Here is a 22,285-nt window from a genome sequence, read left to right as displayed (position 1 = left end):
CGAGGAGACGGTCCGACACATCTTGTGTGAATGCCCCACTCTGCAAGACCTCAGAATGAGAGACTTCGGAGAGGAATGGCCGACCACAGATGGCATCAGGAACACACCTCTGAGCTGTATCCTAGCCTTCGGAAATTCCTTAGGCTGGTTGATGTAGCCGGAGAGAGTGTAGGAGGACGTACAAGGGGCCCGTTGGGGCTTAGGTGCTGTATGCGTAAGCATACCCTCCGCTTTCCTACATACATCACACTTGGCAATAAAATGACATGGAGAGCCCACCTAGGTAATAGACTAAAAAAAGCGTACGTTGCATTCGGTCAACGCCGGAGGGCTATAGGTAAGACATGGGGTTTGTCACCCAAAAATGCCCTCTGTATTTACACGGCTGTAATCCGACCTATGCTTACATATGGTGCAGTAGTATGGTGGTCAAAGACCTTACAGTCTACATCCGCTGCTGCACTTAATAAAGTACAGAGACTTGCGTGTTTGTATGTTACAGGTGGACTACCCCCACTGCAGCCATGGAAAACATGTTGAACCTAACCCCACTTCATTTGTTCATTCAAGAGGTAGCATTGGTGACCATGATTCGACTGCGACCAGCAGGAATTCTAATGGGTGAGAGATATAGTAAAAGTGCTATTCTCTGGAATGAAATGGTAGACTACTCACCAATTCTGGAATGTATAACGGACTTCACACCCCTTCAACACGTTTTTACGAAGAAATATCTCACCCATCCAAGTTCCACAGAAGTAGAGCTAAAAAACTGCATTATAATCTACAATGGTAGTTCAAGGAGACGGGAAGGAGCTGAAGCCGAAGTCTTCACGTACAATCTCCGACTCCACGTATCTGAACCTCTAGGTAAAAGTAGCACCGCCATACAGGTGGAGTTAATCGCCATACAACTTGCCGCTGCTTTTATTGTCAGATCCAACTTGGTAGGTAAGACTTTTACAATTTACTGACAGTAGACAAGCTATTTTAGCCCTGAGTGGAATAACAATTAAACCCAAATGTTTCTAGTGTTAGTTCTAGTTTTACACTAACACCATCACTAGAAGTAACACATGACCTAGAACTAGAATCATTCGGATTTAGCTGTCTTGAGAGACGTGAGGCTAAATCCGAATGTTTCTAGTTCTTGGTCTAGTGTTAGTTCTAGTATTGCACTAGCACTATCACTACTACTACTTACGTTACTTCTACTTTTAGTTGCTATTCAACGTTCGATCTTATATTATTATTGAATTAAAACTACAACTAACACTAGAATTAGAACTAGAAAGTTTCGGGCTTAGCCGTGCGTCTTCAGTTCTTCAATTTAAATGCAAATTCAAAATTTTTCATATAACGGACACTCCCTGTTCCATATTAATCCGTTATATCGAGGTTTTACTGTATATGTTTTTTTATTTTTATCAATTTTATTTAATAAACACAGAAAATAATTCAATTTGTAGAAACAAATTTTGCAAAAAAAACTTATTGCGTCGTTTTGGATATGTATTAGCGTCGCGACGCAATCCCTTTAGGCCAGCAGTAGTCGTAGCTCAGCAGGAGGATCCCCCGAACCGGCGAGAAGTTGCGCAAGCGCAACTCGACGGTATGAGGAAGTGCACGGTTTCTGCTGCCGGTCGTCACGATCAGCCGTTCAGACGGTCTGTTGAAAGCGTCGCACGCGCCGTCGGATTTACCACATTCACTATTCCTTACCCAATACAAACCGAACTCACGTTCGCCGATTTCGTCCGGCAACCGGCATCGGAGTTTTTAACGTCGCAATATTAACAAAAATATAAATCAAAAAAAAATCGGAATCGGTTTTTTAAAAATAATTTTGAGTGCTTGGTTGTGTTTTATGTTTCGGTCAGTGTCAGTACTAAGGACAACCTTCGATCCTCTTCGATGAACAAACCGCAGGTAAATGTAAAATCTATTTATTTCAAGTTGAGTGTTTGATTGAGTTGGAAAAATGTTCCCTAAACATGATTTAAAGATTTTTGTGGGTTATCATTTAAAATTTTGTTTTAATTGTTTTGTTTTGAATTGTAGACGGTGTGATGCCGAGAACTCCGTATTTTAAAAGCCGGTTAGCGCGGTGCGCCACTACTAGAACCTAGAAACGTGATTGATCAATAAGTTTGTACTTACTCTGGTTTCACTTTAGAGTATTCGCTAACTGGCTCGGATTTAATGTTGAGGGCGCCTAAGCTTGTTTTCAAATATAGTCAGACGAATTACATAATAGGTGTATTGAGGACTGTCACGGATCGGTGATGTTGTTTTTGTTTTGGTATGAATACTGAAACTTATATTGAATGTATTTTAAAATAGATATCATCACATAACAAATAAACAAACACAATATAATAAAAATTTGTTTAATTATGTTGCAGAATAAACAAATATAGCAATAGAAGCTTTTGGAAACTTCTATTTTAAATTTGCCAATTTGTTTTCGAAATCATTCTCTTGATTGAGTATATAACTAGATTAGTGATTCATTAGAAAAGAATCAAAAAATTTGTGCCTCATTCTGGGAACCATACACGTAAATAAAGTTATTTTTTGCAATGTTACATTATTATTATCTGTATGATCGCCTGTCATATTTGCATAATATTGATAAATCTTTAAGAAAACATTGTTTTCTGAGAATACGCTTAAAAACATTTTTGCGCCAACTAAGTTTCAAACAAAGTTCGTGTCCAATTTGGTTCCACTCTTCTATAATAACTTTTTTAATCTTCTTTTGACCTTACCGTATCATTTCGGACTTTTTTCTTAATTGGATATAAAGTCCGGTTAATGGGAAGGTGTTCTCGATTGTCTTGGAACACTCCAAATTAATCAAGTTTTATTTATTGCAGCAGTGTGGTTGGAATTGTAATCTTCTGAAATAAATAAATGCATGGCATCTTCAGCACTAATTACTAACTTAAGATTACAACTTCACAGTACAACGTTAATAAATGTAATGTGCTTCAAATTATCACCTAATTCTTAGCTTAAATCTAGACGTTAAGGAACATACTTAAATTTTCGATTAATACCTACTTCATTAGTTTCTATAACACGCAAAAATAAAAATGTTGTACAAACCTTTGACTATTAGGAATCGATTAATACTAGACCTTCATTAGGTTACATATATCTACATCAAAACCCATTTATTTGAAAATCACAGCTCGTAGGAAACCAACAACATAATATTACTTGTCACACCTGTAATTAACAATAGTTGTATTATAATAAATAATAAAATGAATAATACAAAGCGTATAGCCTTGTTAGTTTTTTTATTTAGATAATAATTCTACTGAAAATCCCAACGTTTTGGGACCGTATTATCTGGATTTATAGAAGAAATTGTACTTTAAGCGTTGATACTTTATTAACTTTGTTATAAAATGCTTTGTATTTCATCTTGACATCTCGGAACTGAGATAATTTAATTTTAATTAATCGAACAAAGTGGTATTGAAAAATCAAAGCGACGAGAGTTGAGCAACAATTTTAAGTAATTTAAATAGTTGTTAAATTTACTTCAAAATAGTTTTTATTTCAATTCAATTAAACTGAGCAGTTGTTGATTTAAAGTTCTTTTATTGTCAACCTATTCTCAATCAATGTTGTGACTAAAGAGGCTATAGTTAATGAAATTCTTGCATCTACAAGCACTTGTTCTTTCTTCTTTATTTGCGTTTCTGTGTCTGAGTATGTGATGCCTTGACGTTCTTTAAGTCCACTTATCGTTCTCACACCTATATCTACCCTTCATTTTTTAAAGAAGCATGTTGTCAGGCGGATATCGCGATCCGTTCTTTAAGTATTTATTTATAATTTACATATAAATTTATCATGTAAACATTTATTTATCCATTTCTTTACACATATTTTTTATCCACTTCCTCATCCAATATTATTTTTAAATGATGTCGTCGCATTTGTATTATGATATTTACGGCCATGATGTTATTTAAGGACAGTTTGGCATGAGATACAAAATTTTTCTCTTTGATTGATCTACTTAGTCGCATTATTATTCAAAGTCTTCTGAACGCTGCTTTGCGGAGTTTAATTTATACTTGAAATGTTTGTATTATAAAGTTGTTTGTAAAAAGGCTGTCTTACAATGCAGGTATTATCCACTTTATCAAGTCCATTAATTCGGTTGACCATTATGTCTTATTGACTCCTTCTTGCATTTCCTGTTTAGTGTTATTATCGCTGTTTGTACGTGGCTGCTTTCCTGCCTTTCAACTCAACTGGGGTTTACTCTAAGGTAGTGTCTTGGAAATGTTTGTGCCTATTCAATAACATTTCATGCATATATCTATGCATATATATTCATCCAATATAAGGTTCTGGATTAGGCTTAAGATCATATAGCCTAGCATCATTTGACTTAACTCAATTAGCATTTTATCAGGGTTAAAATTAAACACCATCTTATTAACATTATTATCTTTTTATTCTTAATTATACTACATATACCATTCTTGAATAGTATTACAACAAAACCACACAGTTTCAGTTTACAAACTGATAATAAATTACAATTAAATCTCGGTATCATCAAATAGTCTTTAATTACGATTTTGTGTCTTTTATTATTAACAAACATCCCATTTATATCAGCTATTCAATCAGCTAGTAGCGACCTATTTTAGCAACTTTTCTTTACTTTAGTTATCAATATTCAAATGTTCTTCAATCCGTCTACTTCACTTAAAAATTGGCCTCACTTGTATAACATGGAAAACCTCTTCGTGAGGCTTGCTAATCCGAATTTCCGATTGGAATTTGGTAAATTTTCAATAATTTCTGCATTTGTGAATCTTTCTACAGTGACGTCCACTTGCATATATATTTCTTCTGTCTATATATCTTCAAGTATTCTTTAACGGTGTTGTAGAAGCAATTTCACAATTATTGTATATTGTATTTAGTGAAAGAGTTTCCAAAGGTGCAACCAAAATATTGAATTTAGATAGCAAGGTGGCTCAGAAATAATCATCCTAATTTCATTGTAAATCATTTCTTTCGAAGTAATAACTCATTTGCTATTCCATTCTGCTCAAAGTTGAGTAATAAAGACTTTCATATCTCGTGCAGATACTGTATTTTTAACCTTAATATAATTACATACTCAACTCTTTCACCGTTACTGGCCTAATGCTCAATGGTAACCTTATGAATTAAGTACTGCTTGGAAGTCTCAAATTCAACATAGTTTCAACAAACTTTACTCTTGCTTCAACATACCGCTACTCGCCTAATGGTGACGTTATGCACTTTACGAATATTATCAAAAACCTTTGGGTTATAATGTATTAACTGCTGCCCTTGAAGTTTCAAATTCTGCATATTTTCAAAAAAGATCACTCTTGTTTTAACACATTGGACATACTTCATCCTTCCCTTCCTCTTACTACCAAATAACTGCATTCGTTACGTATTTAATCTGGAGAAATTTTCGCCAATTACGTTATTCCCGGATTATTTACAGATATTAACTTCCCAGAGTCGTAGGTCTTCCGGAATACTTTCTATTTTATACAAGTTCTTCGATGTAAAGTTCAAACGTATTTTTATTGTACCTTTCAACTTTTATCATCACGTGATTAGCCTACTCGATTTCGGTCTGACGTCATAGTTATCGTTTTCGTAGTTATTTATGGTTAGTATAGACATTTTTTCGATTGGTGGTATCGATATCTCTCATAAACTTTTTACTGTCCAATCGATTACATTTTGTAAAAATGAGCCTACTGTGTCGTTGTGCATTTATATATAAATTAACTCTGAACATCCATTCAACAATTTTCTTGAGTTTCAGACCTGGGATTATCTGTGTATAATTATTTCTTTTATTGTATTGATTAACAATAAACGTATTATTATTAACAATTCAATGAATTATTGTTGATACATTTTTTTAGTTCTAACGGATTGAGAAAACTATAAACATATTTATTTTATCGGGTTTATAGTTTAGGTCATATTATTTTATTCTACATTAACACTATAAACACTTCTAATAATAATTTAACTACCGCAGAATCCAATGTTCACAACGCTGCTCTAATAATTTTGTTTATTTTGCTTTTATTGTTAACAGATATTCCGATGCATTTCATGCTTTCCATTTTATTACATCATTCGGGGTCGGATTAATCAAAATTTCAACATACAACAATTATAATATTTTCTAATGGAGTTTTATTTTTAGTTTTCGTCATAATTTAATTTCTTTCCATGATTTCACTTGAATAAAATTATCTTATTATTAGATGCTTAAGCAGTACCAAAGAAGATGTCATTTTAATTGATTTATTAGTGTATATCCGTTCAAAGTTACCTATTCACTTCGAAACTATTTAAATTAATTCGAATAAAGTTGTCCTTGAAATATAATCTTTCAAATTATTCCACTTCTTTTTTTCAAATCTTTATTAAGGTTGAATTAAATTTTTCGATTCAATATTGGGGGTTAAGTTAATAATTTAAAAACAGAAATATTTATAAAAGTTATAAAGAAAAATATTAATTTCAATATCTTTTTAAGAATTAAAATTAAAACGAATTTAATAACTTTGTTGTTATGAGACGATATTGAGTCATTTCGAGTTGTGTTTTGCATAATATCTTATTTCTTTTTCTAAAATTAATCTCTATTGATCTAACCTTGAAACTCAATTCGAATCAATATATCGACTCAAATTAATGCAACAATGAAATAATTAATTTCAATAAAAATTGATTTTTTTATCTACCGTTTTAAAACCAATTCAATTTTTTATCGTTCTTTTTTAAAGGTATTTAAAGTATACATATTTAAATTTTAACACAAGAAGTTAAATTTTGTTGTTACATTTTATATTGGTGTAAAACACAAATATATCTGTCTCATTAAAATACAGTTTGAAAAAATGTAATAATTATTGTGTAAATTTACCTAATTGGTAAGCAACTTTAGTAAGCTACTAAATTTAGATTTTGAGTCATTCTAGTTAATGTTTATTGCGATTTTATACAAAATTTGAATAATGATTTGTGAATAAATTTTGTTTGCGTGTAACAAAATATTTTTAGAATGAATATACATTGATTACTAATTGTAACATGTTAATGAAAAATTAATCCACAATGTTTTCTTTTTAATTGAGTTCGAAGCGATTTGATATTTCAAAACCATTCTAATTAAAGTGTTTTTACAGAAAATATAAGCAAAATATTTAAATAAATTTACTTTGCGTGATTGAAATGCATTTTTTGTGTTGTAAGTGTAGAAAACGTATCGATTTTTGTACATAAATTGCCTTGACATTGACCTTTGCAGCTCACCTTATCTACCCGTTTTGCATATTTTGTGCACATTTACTTGAAAGTTTATAGGTCATTATTATGGAACAATGTGAAAGAATGGTGTTTATGAAATCGTTTTTAAATTTTTCATTACCTATAAAATAATAGCTATTACTTCATATGTAGAGACAGTTACTAGAATGATTAAAAATCTCCAATGTGATGAAAGGTTAAAGATATAAAAAACCTTTTCGAAGAGAAAGTGACTTTGTTTCGAATATCCAAAGTAAATAATCACGCATGTGGTGATAGACGAAGCATTTGTAAACAACGTGGATATTTTTGTGATTTCTGAAAACGCTCAATGTGTACTGGTAATAGAGGACGCGTCCGCCGTTTTTCAATTGCTTTATTGCATAAAGCGGAAAAGATGTTTTGTAGGTCGGTTTATTATGATGTTAAAAAAGAAACGCATAATTTATTTAAATCTTCCTCGTCTATTCATGTATCGACGAATTTTATGGAGCATTAATATGGAGAAGTGTGGCACAGTAAAGTCAAAGTGAAAAGTTAAAACATCTGATAAAAGGTGACGATATTGAGATGGCCAAAAGTTATAAGGGATTTTCAAAGAATAAACAGGAGAGCCATCTATAGTATTTGATTATTGGAGGTTAAACCAACTGAGTATATTGAAAAACTTTGCGATAATTGAACATTTAAAAAATTTACAATACCTCCGATTGTTTGCAACCTTGACTTTTGCATACTTTTGCTATGTCCAATTTCATAGGTACATATTTCATTTATTAAAACTATGAAACATTGTACGACCCTCATTTTATGTAATAAAAATTGAATTATAACATTTAGCTCATAGCCTAACCGTCACTTTGCGTTGAAATTATTATTATTTGTTGCACTTTTAAATTATTGTTTGATATTCTAGAATCCTATTACTTCAAAATATACGTTTAAAAAGATTTTATTTGCAGTATGATATGACGAAATACTTGGCAGAGTTCAACGAAGCATTGAAACTGGAGACAGAGATAATATCTACACGACGTTGTCCTTGATATAAGGAATATAACCATAATGATGCCACAATTTACATTTGCTAAAATTACACCGTTCAGTAGCTTTGTTGAATTAACATTGTCGATTTACAAACAGCGAGTGCTTAAGGAAGCTAAATTTTAAATTGTGTCAACTCAAACTTTTAAATGCATCCAATGCTGAAGTATTTAGACCATAGATAAATCCTTCAAGAAATATAGTATATGCTCTTGAATCTGCGAATGTGCTTATACATATATTTAATATGTAAGGTAGCACAGGTAAAAGTGGCATTTGAATCAAGATGAATTATCAGTGCAGGTTAGGAAACACGTATGTGTTCAACTTATTTGCATAAGTTATATGTGCAGTATTCTGAAACAGCTAATATTATAGATAATGAATTTTGTATTTAGAAGAATCTACAAAACAATAAACTCCACAAAAACGACAGTTTGGTGGGTTGGGTTGGGTCCAAAATGGTCCATAATTTCCAGACGAGTATCGACTCATTTTAAAAACGTTTGAGGTCAGACACAGGTATCTCCGAATTAATACTAAATGAACAGGTAGCAGGTTTGTTTGCAGGTTATCTTTCTTCTGGAGATAAAATCTATAAAATTTAAAAAATAACGAACACAACAGTAGTTAGAATGAAAGTTGCGATATACTCAAACTTTTGTTCATTAATTTCTTTGACTTACTCGTCCTGCTTCGAAAAGTAACTGTTTTGACTGCAAAGGTTGTAAATCTGCATAGAGACGTTGTGATGATATACAAATTCGTTTCGATTAATTCATAATTTGTCTTGATGTGGTTGTAAAATGATGGCTTTCCATTCAGAATTTTAATATAAAAAATAAAAAGAAATAAGTTGCAAAAGTTCATTCACAAGAGTATTGGTTTGAACACAAATGTACTTTGGCGAAATAAGCATTTGCATTGTATGCAACCTAACTTGAATTTGAGTGACTTTCTATGCTATGGATCTTCCTGATGCAAAGTAATTTGTTTCGCAGCTTGTCAAACATCTACGTCTCGCTTTAGAAAGGACCTCCATTAAGCAATGACTAACTTGGAGTACTTCTTTGTCTTGCTCCTTATCTTCTCTTAGATCCAGAGTTCCTCCAACTACATCTTCTTTGAATTCATTTATAGTAATATTCGCTTGAGGAACTGTTCTGTAGATAATATAAGCAGTGACAACGTAGCTGAAAAAGCGACATGACCCACGAAAACATTTTTTTCTAACTATTTGCGTCATAGATAAGTATATGTTCATGGATAATCAAGAGTTACGCTATTCTAGGAATTCCTACAGAGAAGATGTACAGTTGAATCCAAATATCAGAAATATCATTAAAATTATCCGCAATGAGTAGTGTAAATAGATAGATGGTAAATGAAAAAAGAAAATGAGTTTTTATGTTCCAAATGTAAAAATAAAAGAAAATAATAATTACTTTTTGCCCTTAAGCTTTAAAAGTTATGTCGTCCAAGTGTCGTCCATCTTGGCAGGAGATACACGTTTGGAGCTTGTTGAAGTTGATCGGGTGCAACTTGCTGAATAGCCTATATTAGTTAGTCGAAGGAGCGAGGTTGATGTTTTAAAATCTTAGCCTTGAGGGCTCTACAATGAAGTTAGAGAGACATAACATGATGTGAACGTGATGGTTATTCAAGTTAGGAACATCTCTTACATAATTTCAAGTGAACGAATATCACACAATACTTCATCATCACGCATCCCTTTTCGAATGTGGAATAGTCGTTTATGGAAATCTCAAAGGTTTCGGCAAATTAGTAGCAAAAGATATCATACTTATTCTATAAAATGTTAGTAAGAGTCATATCTATGTGGATTCTATTAAAGCTGCCCATAAGCTTCCATAGTTTGTTGGAGATAATTTTTGACAATCATAATCTAGTATAGGTGTAATTGATGGTCAGTATGCAACATTTTCTTGGCAGTCATTTTCGTAGTCTTCTCATGACCAGCGTCCGTGAGGCGGAAATAGATTCTCATCATCCTCAAAGATCATTAAAGGAAAAAATGAGTTAATGGCTTTGTGGGGTTCTCTTATTTTGAGACTATTTTAGAAAGATAACATATACTTATTAAAATTTAACAACATTTCAAAGAAATGAAAATGACGAAGAAGAAGATAGCGAGGAACAGTGTGGTGAATATTATGTAGGGCAATAAAAATTTATTTTAAATGATTATCAACTTAAGTAAAATAAACTCGTTTTAACGAACTTTCAGTTATCAGATTATTAATAAATTTAAAGTATTTTTACATTTATAGACATTGCAAAATTACATTTGTCATAAAATTGTTAATTTTGTTCAGCTAAAATTGCAACTACCCAATACGCTGTCTGCATGGGTCCCAAATGTAGCCATGATTAAAATGATCAAATTACGTAGAGTGAAAAATTAGTCCCATGTGGGGATGAAATGAATCGAGGCGCTCACAGTACTCGGCTGCAGGGATCCGCAAAGTGTGTTGTATCTTTAACCAGGATCTCACACTCGAACTTTGCAGTGAACATTTGCTACAAAACATGGTTGAGATATCAAACACTAACTCTATAGAATCTTGAAATCTTCTATGAGTATGCAGAAAGGAGAACGCTCTCCAAACAGCATACATATAATGTGAAATTCATAATTACTCCCGTCATAATCTGAGAAATTGTAATTTTAACATTAATATGTATAAATGAAATAGCCATAAAATAAATTCACATAAATTATGAGTACCAAGTTTTATTAAATAAAACTTGATATATAAGCTTTTGACAAATACGCGAATTTATAGATTCGAAGTGGTTATATGATCGTTGACGGTAAGCTATAAAACCGCCAAGTAACGCGAAGTGTTACTTTATTATAATAATCTGAACCAGATGCGAACCGAACTATAAATTACCTCTATTGACTGACTCACCACTCCCCGGTGATTTACTAGCGAAAAAACCCCGCAGTTAATCAACCACCTTATTTATTTTTGTACTTATTTTAACCTTTTTCCGTTTGCATCTCTCTCTTGGTGGTATCCTTCGTGCTGAGTATTGGAATTTATATACAAGAGACTTAAAATCGCAATAGGTACTAAATTATAGTAGGAGTTTATAAAGTCAATTAATAACCCATTTCAATTACAAAAAAATGTTTTTTTAATTGTACCTGGTTGAAATTGTAATAGAAATCGGTGATATTTAATGTATGGATTGTTTAGTATAGTGCTCAACGGCGGATATTGGGCCATTAATGTTTTACATCGTATTCCAAGTGGTTGTTTAATGTCGTTTTCTTCCAAATTTATCGCATTGTATGTCACTTTAAGTTCTTATAAACATACAACTAAGTATGTGTAAGAGTTTTGTATTTTTTAAATAAATTTAATGTTAAGTTTGTGTTTATTACCTTACTTATGATGATGCACTCGACTTTATTTTTATTTTTCTCACCTTATCTATGCTTCAAGAGGATTACTCATTGAAAATTTAACCCCTTGAAGCTTTAATAGTTTTTATGAGGTAATTTTTTATAATAAATTAGCAAATAATTTTTAAGTGATAAATAGATTGCTGTTTTCATTAATTTCTTTTTAAATTGTACAAATTATTAATTCGAAAAAAATGTTAAAATTGTTTATTAACACTTGTGAAGGTACAGACATTTACGGCTAACAACTGTTGTTGTAAAAACTTCTTCGACGTCGTAATCAGGATCGTTATTGATCGTTTCCGTTTACGATTTTCTTGTGGTAGTAAAATGGTTTTATGGTAATAAAATCAACGGTTTTGCTGCCGCGGGTTTACGGTGAAACGGCTCAGCTCAAGCTGTTTGTTTGCGTTGGACGATTTCGGATGGTGCCGCGCCGGTTGGCAACACATTGTGGGAGGCGCAACCGACCGAAAATTAAGACCGAAATGATGTGTTCGGGTGGAAAAGTCTGTTCGTTAAAGTTTGTCGGTTTTTATTGTCGAAGGACCACACCGATTCCAGAATGCTATCGCTCATTTACAATTGACGTCGTTTATAAACTGCTAGAAGGAAGTAAAGAAATCTATTAAGTTAGTTTAAACTGGCTTGCGTTAGGTTGGGTTAAATTAGAAACATTTATTTTTTATTTATCAGTCTTCGTAATTAAAGTCACTCTACGTTTTCTGAAGAGGTTAAAAATTGCAATACTTTTACAGTTATCTTTTTCGCAATAACCACACAATTCTTCTTGCGGAGTAACTTCAAATTTTTCGATTCTAAAAATAGGTCCAATTCATCTAATATCGTTTTAGAGAAGCTGAAATCTTCCAAATCACTTCATGACGCTCAGAAGTGTTTCTTCTATAACTTGAATATGTCTCTCTTTTTTTATTGGTTGTTTTATTTCCCAAGTCAGTACTTGACAATGCTGTTTTACTAGGTTTTGCTTCTCTTCAAATAAAAGACGAGAACATATATAAGAAAATGGCTAAATAAGAAACTAACGATGATGGTGCTTTTTGTAAAAGCTAAAACATCAAGTGTTGTAGTACGCGTTGATTCTTGTTTTGATCCCCACACTATCATAAAATAAACACACTGTTGAAATGATTGCTGATTTATTGTAAATAAAACATCAACTTCCTGTCATGCTTAGTACTTCAATATATTTTGTGCAAATGGTGAAAATGCAGATATACGTTAAAGAACGGGACGAAAACAGAAAATGTAGTCTTTTGAAGAATTAAAGGTCAAAACGAGATGAGCAAATTAACACTCAAGCAGTGTGATCACAGAACGCAGGTGGTTAAGGATATAACTGTATGTGGAAATGTTTTTCTATTATCACTGACGATATTAAGGTTTTTACACTCACTAGTTTTAATGCAATGGCAAAGATAAGCAGGACATCCATCGAAGTAGTCAAAATAATTTATAAATTATTCCGAGAATTAGGCTGAAAACGGATTACGGGCAAATTCAAAATTACGCAACACTTCAAAATAAAATATGGTATATTAGAAAAAAAATTAGCACCTGTAACTTTATTACTTCATTATATACTATACAAGCAAAGGAAAGCTGTATTACTACATATACAATGAAGGTAGTGGAAAGTAAAGTCAGAACGAAGTAATAAGCTTGATTCATTGGACTGTTCTTCGGAAAATCTTGAAGGTAGTGTGTTCTTTAAAAGTTGTACGCTGCATTTTTTACCATTTGTAAGATGTTTTTCTCTTTTCTTTATAGGTTGAACAGGTTTTGAAAATAAACAAAAATTAATAGTTGCGGTTGATTCTAGTTTAAACGAGAACCATACATACCTTTAACCGATTTTGCTCGATGTTTGTACTTTTAACCTCTGAAGGTTATCTATCATTCAAGTATACGATTTTTTCAAAATGTCAAAACCAAAATTTGATTATGGGACGCATATGTCCAAATCGGTATTTTCGATGAGACATCTCTTTCTCATCATTAAAGAAATGAAACAATTTTAATATACCTAAAACATTAAAGAACTTATAAATACATATAAATAATATTAATATAAAACTTACATCGTTAGGTGTGATATGATGTAAAACATTTGTAACAGAGAGGTATGTTGCACTGAATACACATGATCTTTGTTCTTACTTCAGCTTTTTGGCGGGCTCATCTAAAACATCTCCTTCGAGTTGGTCCTTGAATAGGAAGATGTTCTCACACATCAACATTATATATGTAGATTCCTTGAAGTAGCTGAACGATGTTGTTTTTCTGACAACTTTTGCGTTTGCTCTGCTTTTTCTTACAAGTTTTTCTGGTAGGTTGACGATGAATGATATAGTATTCCTCTTCTTGTACTGAAATTCATTGGTATGGTTAGTAGAAGATTGTAAAATACTTTTCGCCACCATTTTATTCATTTCCTATCGAAATCATACACGCTTGAGAGATAATCCCCTCTCATGTATGTGTTATAGTCGGAGCTAGTGGGTACTTTAAGCACTTTTACGTCATTTTTCAATTATCTATTGACTTCCCTCGTAACTTGCCAAAAACTAGCTAATGGCAACAATTTTATGTTTTTCTGTTTCAGTTTTGTTGTTACCGTAGGTACATTTTTTCAAGTTCGTATACATGTACCAGTGATAACAAAGGGTAGTTAGATAATAACTTCAAGGAAGTGAAATATCGATGTCTAAGAGTATTGCTTCGTTTTGGCATATCTTTCACTAATTTCTCGACAATGTTCTCCGAGCGTATTTTCTTTGTCAAGTGCAGATTTCTTTCCAGAATAAATATCAAAGTTGAAGACGTACTTGGAATAACACAATTTCCAGATTTTTATACCTCTTTTGCTGGGTTTCAGAAGTAGATATTGTGTTAATAATTAATAACATTGATTCATCAATTGACAAATAAGAGCATAACGATTTAGATGATCCATCAATATAGTAGGCTTTGCTAGAATTATCTGGTTTTTCTGGATCAATATAATACATTTTGAAGATAAGTATCATAAATCGATCACGACTGATTGTATCTTTGATATAATAAATATTAAGAGCTTAAGACAATAAGAATATTGTCTATTCTTAATATTATAAGAATATTAAGCTGTTGATGACATTATAAGCATACAACCCAAGGCGATCATAATTTAATGGTCATATGTAAGGGTAATTTTCTGTTTTTTTGACGGTTTGCATTTTGCGCTGACTTTTTGTTGATGAAATATTAGTATCTGTTTCTTCGGGAGAAAATTAGATATTTTCTCAATATCCTCCTAATGAATTGTGCCATTGGCGTTTAGATCTTTATCCCTGATGGATCACTTGCTTCAGCATTTTGTTAATCACCACCGGATGTCGCTGTATCAAGAAAATCTTCATCGTTCTCTTCTTCACTTTCGAAAGTTTTTGATCGTTTGGTTGCTGGGTTTTCTTTATGTGAGGAGTAATAATCGCTGGATTCATCACTGGCATGAATCTTTCTGTTTGAATTAGAAACCGCTTCGCCTTTCTGGAAAAAATGTGCTTCTGAGATTGGAACGTGCACAATACTGTTGGGGGACAAATAAGTCCCACTGAAAATTACTATTGGGACATAAACGTCCCGGCTATTGTAACAAACTACAATTATTCACGAACAAACTACATATGTATGTTCATTATATGATAACTGTGTTGATGTGACATTCAGTGTGATTGTTCAAGTATCTTGCAGGGCTATTTAAACCTTTTGAGTAGTAGAACTCATTAATGTAATTGCGTTCTCTGATTCCCTTTCATTTCACCTATAACTTTAAAAATTCTGGTGGCAACCTCAATAGTTTCCACTCTTCCACTTCTAGTGTGTAGGTATTACAAGATGTTTGGGGTTGTGGATATTTATCAGGGAAATTTTTATAGAAATATGATGGTCAAAATTTAGCAAATATGAATGTCTCAATATTGCCAATATATTAACTTTTAGATACTATGAAAGTTGTCATTGTAGACAAAACTGTAAAGTAATCGAGAATACAATGTCCAAATTCACTGGAATCTAGAATATTAATATCAACTTTTTTGTTGATGTACCCGAGAAATCAGATGAAGTACCATTTCTTACATTAAATTTACAATTGGGGGTAGTTATAATCTTTATCTTTTACCTATTTAGTACACAGTTATTTTGATTCTTAAGAAGTGATCATAAATTTTTATAGTGAATAACCAACGTAGTATTGTCGGCCTATTGTAGTATATAACTGTGCGTATCAACATGATTGATATTCTAACGATCGATTATCGAGAGTGGGCGATATTAAGGACCCTGTCGAACATATTATAGAGGGAAGAATGAATAATAGAGTTACTTATTTTTGCGTTCAAGGTCCTCTCTCGTAAGTATGTGTCAATAACTTGTAGGTATGAACAGATTATTCTGTCTTTTATCTTGTATAACAACTCATTGTACCCAATTTATTTATCTCTCTAATAAAAATTTATTTTATTATATAGAAATCTTAATTTCTACATTTGATTTAAACTTTAAAGAAATTGTCAAGATTTTCCTATGATTAATATAAACTAATTACCATATTGAAATTATATTCAAGTACCCACAGTGAATCACGTTATGTATTTAGGATAAAAAAACAAAGTTTATTTAATTCAAGATGACTCAAATCCGGTTTTATTCCGTACAGATTTAAACTATCTAAGTAAGAACCAGTTACATACAAAAATTGCGTCACCTATTTACATATGTATGCAAAGAATACATTCTTTTTTGCGGTTATACACCTACGTGGGTTGAATCCAAATAGATTCAAGGTGTAATCATCTTATTTGACCTTATTTAACGGCGTTTTACATATTTATAACCAGTAATTGTCAGTACATCATACTCAAAAGCTTTCTTTTGCGTTTGAAGAGAAATCTTTTAGAAATGTACATTTTATTAAAAATTGTAAAATGATTAGAAAATTATACGATTTCAATTTATTAAAGCTATTTTCTATTTTGTTTCAGATTTATCGTTGGATATAAACGATGACCCTGTGCAAGAAGTAAGCTTCAAAAGCAAAGAGGATGTGTGACTGAGTGCGTTTTAACGTTATTCCGTTTTTAATTGTTCGTCTTGTTTTTTTTTCGTCCCCCGTTTTTGTTGTTTTAATTGCTTTACGCAATTTCCTACTACTTAAATTGCAGTTTTCGTGTTTACATTTTGCTCTTTCTACAAATTCAAGTACATTATGTAGAAAGGTAGCGGTAAAGTGCGTTCGTCGTGGATAGAGAGACTTTGAGACGTCTCAAAATGTTGTCGTACGTGTTGTCGGTGGACGATAAGCCACCGCCGTGTCCCACGAAAACACACCATCACTTGCAGCTTTCGTTGGGACCGGAAGCTATGCCGACACCTCCGTTGACCAACGGAACAAACTCCTCGATAAGCAAGGAAACCAGTGTTAGTAGTTTTGTTAGCAATGCCTCAACGGCTACTGCTAGTCAAAGCTCTGTTACTCCTTCCAGTACAAGTGATAAAACTAAACCGAAACTTTTGATCAACGGTGCAAAGCACCAAACACTTAAAAGGTAAGTTTTTAACTTTTTTCTTAAAACTAATTTTTCATCATACGAGTTTTTTCTTCCATAAAGCTTGTAGCGATTGGTTTCTTAAAAAAACCTTACCGATCTCTTAAATCAAACAAATGTCTGTCATTCCAGATATACATAACTTCCAGCTTTTAGCACGACGACGTGTGTGTTTACGTTTAGAGAACCGTCTTTCCCAATCCGCGTTTGTATCCTCCGAGCTTTTCATTTTCTCAGATGTTCTTAGAAACTGCATCCCGGTTATAAAATGTTTTCGAGGCGGTTTCGATGCTTTTGATGCTATTCATATACAATTTGGTTGGTAAATCACATTTTGTTATTGTTGAACTATTTTGGACAAACTTAGAAACAAATCTATTTATCATCAATTTAGATTATTTTATAAAGCACTTTGAAATTTTCAATAAATGAGTTATTTGAATGGGATAAAGTAAGAAATTAGAAAAATAAATTGAGATCAAATAGAAGTTTAAAAGGAGGTTGTTTAATTTGCTTATGGTTAAATCTTTATACTTTAATAAGATTAATGTTTTTCTCCTTTATTTTAAGTTTGATCAAATGACCATTAACTACACCACACATTTTGGATAAACCTAAAAGAAGTTAGCAAATTAATTTGTTATATTAGTTTTTATTTAGAATACTAATATTAATAGCCAACTGGTAGTGACGAGAGATACGTCAAAGAACATAATACATACTTCAATATCCCAGTTTAAATTAATAATCACTTCACTATTTTAACAAGCCAAGAAAATGTTTTTTTTATGTTTCTACTTTTGAGGTTAAATCTTTTTTAAGCAACTTCAAAGTTCATTCACAGCGATTCATTTTTTTATTCCAAAAATTTATTCTTACTTAGGACAAAAATATCCTGAGTAAAATCAAGTCGAAACTTGAGCAACTAAACGATGTTGTTTCTGGCAAGAAAATGATCAATGATATTTTAGTATATTTTTTATTATGTTCTTTATTTCAACGTTTTCATATAAGAAAAAGCTACATATCACGATATTTTGCATTGCAATTTTAAATTCTATTTCAAAGAAATTTAATGTATTTGGGATGAATTTAAATAAGATTTATCACTTCATTTATATGAGTTTAAGTATTTCTAGGAATTTTCTAAAAGTAGACCATGATTTTTCTTTTAAATACCGATCGTTATAGCTGAGAAACCGTAGAAAATTTCAACAACAGTTGCCAAACAGAAGTGCCAAATTGTAAACCCTCTATTTTTAACAAACAGACCATTTCAGTTTACCTCCAATTCACGTGCGCTCGTAATTTTTAAGATAGATCGAACATGCTTAAATCGTCATAAATTAAACAATTATCTGTCTACAGCAGAATCTTTTTTTAAAAAATCTATCCAAAATTAATTTTTAAATATTTACTCGTTTACAATACCAAACCCAATCTCCTTTAAGCACCTCATAAAATTTTATTCGTTCGTTCAATACATATTAAATTACACCAAGAGTTATGTACTTTTTACTTTCAAGATTGATTTTGAACGAACATTTACCGCCTTTCCGGTCGCCTGTAGACGTAGACGACGTCGAACCACGTCTACCACATTTCTTGCGTTATTTATTTCGTCTGCGAGGCGTTTTACAACCACGTTCATAAGACGAAAAGCAACGACTCACCGCGTTCGTATACCTTTTATACGATCACCGTAAGGCATGACGATGGACGTTGGTTTAAACTTTTTAGTGGCCGGCATATAGGTCATGGCAATCAATATTCCGCACGAGTTAAGATAGTATAGGTTCGGTCGGAGGGTTGTTTCTTGGAAGCCGATACGATCTTGGGCTATCACGTTACGTTTTGCACGACGATCTACATACTGTAGAAGTACATATATACCTTACGTTTCGATATGAGTGTGCACGAGTACACTCTTTTATATACATAGGTGTTTCTTTCATATAACATCTTTCCATCTCGAGTATGAAGCTTGGTTAATAAAAAGAAGTGATGATAGAAAAGGATTTAGTAAATGTTTTGAATTTATTTTCTTCGAAAAGCTATCTCGGCTACGAGAGTTTTATATCATCGAGTCGAAGGACCATTCAAGTAAATGTTTATGAATGAAAGGTTTTTGAAATGAATGGTGATGTGTGATGTAGTCTTTATGGTAATAAATAATTAACGTAAACTAATGAAAAGATATTAATCAATTAATTGGTTTCATTGGATTATAAAAATCGTGTTTGATATGATATTGAAGACTTCTTATAGGAAACGTTCTTCAACTGTAATTGAATTTAATCGATGATGGTTATTATTAGAAATTACCACATAGGTGCCAATCGCCTGAATCTTAAGAGATAACTTGCAAAAGTAATTAGTAAGTAAGAGTAGCCATCTGTACTAATTCTAGTTCGAGTTAATTTGTCTATAATTGAGTCTAAACTTCTTGGACGAGAAATATAAGCATAGCGTTCGTATAAAATAATCAGGAGTTGAGATTTAATTTAGGTATACTTTGAGGAGTTCTAAATATTTCGTTTCAACGGCGAAAATGTTTCTTGCTGTATTTAGTTTAGTTACTATAACTAAACGTCTTTTTCTAATATCGACCCAAAAGATTATATTAGGTTGTGTGAATCAAATGTATGAATTCAATCAATTTGATTATATTCTAAGTTAATATGCTAGTGACGAGCCTGATATCAGCATTTTAGATTCTAATGTGTTGTCGAAAGATAAAAAACGAAATCCCCCAGAACCAATTACTCGTTCTAGTTCCTCTACTTTCCTTGCTTCCTGACATGGTGCGGATACTTGTCGTTTCCTAAAGCTATATGATAATTGCTGGTGTATAGGGCCAATACAGTTTGCCATTGTTCAAACATTTGACACATTATCTGTTATTCGATTAGTCAATGATCCATTTCAAACATGTTCGTTGATGAGTAATTGCTTCTCTATCGTGAAATTGTAATATTCAATGAGAATGTGTTGTTTAAGATGCGTGTAAAGATATTTTTCTTTTTGTTAGGGTTAAATGATGAAAAAGTTACTTATAATAATTTTTTCACATTGTATGGTTTGCTACGTGATTTGAAAAGAACATCAGATGATATTCGTTGGTACAATTCCCTCCATGCATTTTTGTCTTGGATGGTAGCGTTAAATGACCCCTTTTTTGTCATGATGGCTGTTTTTCACCCCATATCAATAACTGATAATCAGGTCTGCTAAAAGTAAGACTGCGTTCTCTAATCCATTTGCTGAGATCTTCCTTTTCTCTTGCTTGATGATTTTAAATGATCCATATTTTATTTTATCTACACTAAGAAATTTAAGATGTATTTAAGTATGCTCAATACTCTGATTCTTTTTTTCACTCATTCCAAAGCCGAATAGAAGATCATATAAGCATTTATCGTCATTTCATGGGAGTCTATAATTTTGTTGAGTCATAAATTGACGTAAATTTCTTTTTTGGGGATTGTCAATGACATCGTGATTGATTCAAATATTATGTACCTACTATACTATTGGGTTTTATTCTCCAGGAAGATGATAAGTTGATACATATTTTTAATTTCTCTTCATTTTTATGAAAAAAAAAAACAAAAAATGTAGTAATATTACAATCATTAAGCATAGTTATTGAAAATTAGTTGTTGACTTTGAGGATGATTTTGAATTGACGTTTTGGACATGCACCTCATTACTATCTAGAATCCCTACTGAAGAAAATAGCTGTATCATTTATAAAAGTCCTTTTGTATAAGTAACACAGAATACTTAAAGGTTACGGAATACTTTAAAGGTTCATTAACCTTGACTTGTTGTGAATTGTAGTTATCATCTGGAAATCGGTTGTGAACCGAAGACTGAAATCGTTTAGGCTACTAGTTATATACACATAATATCTCAATGTTATAAGTACGAAGGCTTTCACGACTGGTGTGAATTGAACTAAAATTAGGACTAAAACTAGAACTAACACTAGAAACTTTCGGGTTTTGCCGTGCGTCTTTTAAGAAAAGGTTTGACGTTTCGGATCTATGTTGAAAACTTCTTCAGAAACTGGTTCGAAGTCGAGAGTTGCTTAACTTTTTCAAAAGACGCACCTTAAAACCCGAAAGTTTCTAGTGTTAGTTCTAGTTTTAGTTCTAATTTTAGTTCATATCTCAATGCTCTTGTATAAGTGCAAAATTATTTTACATCAAATCACGGCACAGCAAAAGATAGTAGGTATAGTACGGTGCAAGTACGTCACAAGTCCAAAATAAATCACCTGTGAAGTTTTGGATGAAGGGTCAAATGTCAGGGTGTACCTTAGGAGGTTTAAGTTAACAAGTACGAATAGGGTATGTGTTTGTGTAGTGGGCGAGGAATCCTTGCAGCATATTCTGCAACAATGTATGGATAGCAGGAGAACGAAGAGAAGAGAAGTTGTAAGGAGGAAGAGGGAGAGAGGGGAAGCGTGAGCTGGTTAGAATGGACAGGATGGATGATGGAATTGGTTAGCTACAGGTATGGTGTTCGATTATTGAGAAGTGTTGGGCAACAGGGTGGCTTATTTGATCAACTATTGGCAACAGTCTTGTCACAATAGAAGCATTACTTTGGCCCTTTTCGCTGGCGGAAGATGTGTAGAAAGAAAAAAAATGTGACCATCCATATCAATATTCGGAAATTAGATTTGGAATTTAGGGATCGTACAAAGATCACCGCTCTATCACATCCTCTAAAATCGGCCAAAACTACCTGTCTTCAGTCAGGACTATTCGTCGGTTGGGTGCTTTGTGTCCAACTAGGAAAATAACTTAACTAGGACTTCGTCAGTTCGAAG

The 22,285-nt window shown here is 32.4% G+C and overlaps 1 protein-coding gene across 1 annotated transcript in view; it reads left to right on the top strand.

The window, feature by feature from the left end:
* Positions 1 to 1,653: 1,653 nt before the first annotated feature.
* LOC111417357 (serine-rich adhesin for platelets) overlaps positions 1,654 to 22,285 on the top strand; it is a 177,854-nt gene continuing 157,222 nt past the window's right edge. Inside the window, exons 1-2 of the mRNA XM_071196672.1 lie at positions 1,654 to 1,929; positions 16,882 to 17,445. Of these exons, the coding sequence (XP_071052773.1) occupies positions 17,168 to 17,445 (278 nt within the window). The 5' untranslated portion in view covers positions 1,654 to 1,929; positions 16,882 to 17,167. The remainder of the gene's footprint in view (positions 1,930 to 16,881; positions 17,446 to 22,285) is intronic.

This window comes from Onthophagus taurus, chromosome 1 (assembly GCF_036711975.1).
Source record: "Onthophagus taurus isolate NC chromosome 1, IU_Otau_3.0, whole genome shotgun sequence".
NCBI classification, from domain to species: Eukaryota; Metazoa; Arthropoda; class Insecta; order Coleoptera; family Scarabaeidae; genus Onthophagus; species Onthophagus taurus.
The sequence above is the reverse complement of the archived record's forward strand: the minus strand, read 5'-3'. Positions and strand labels throughout refer to the sequence as shown.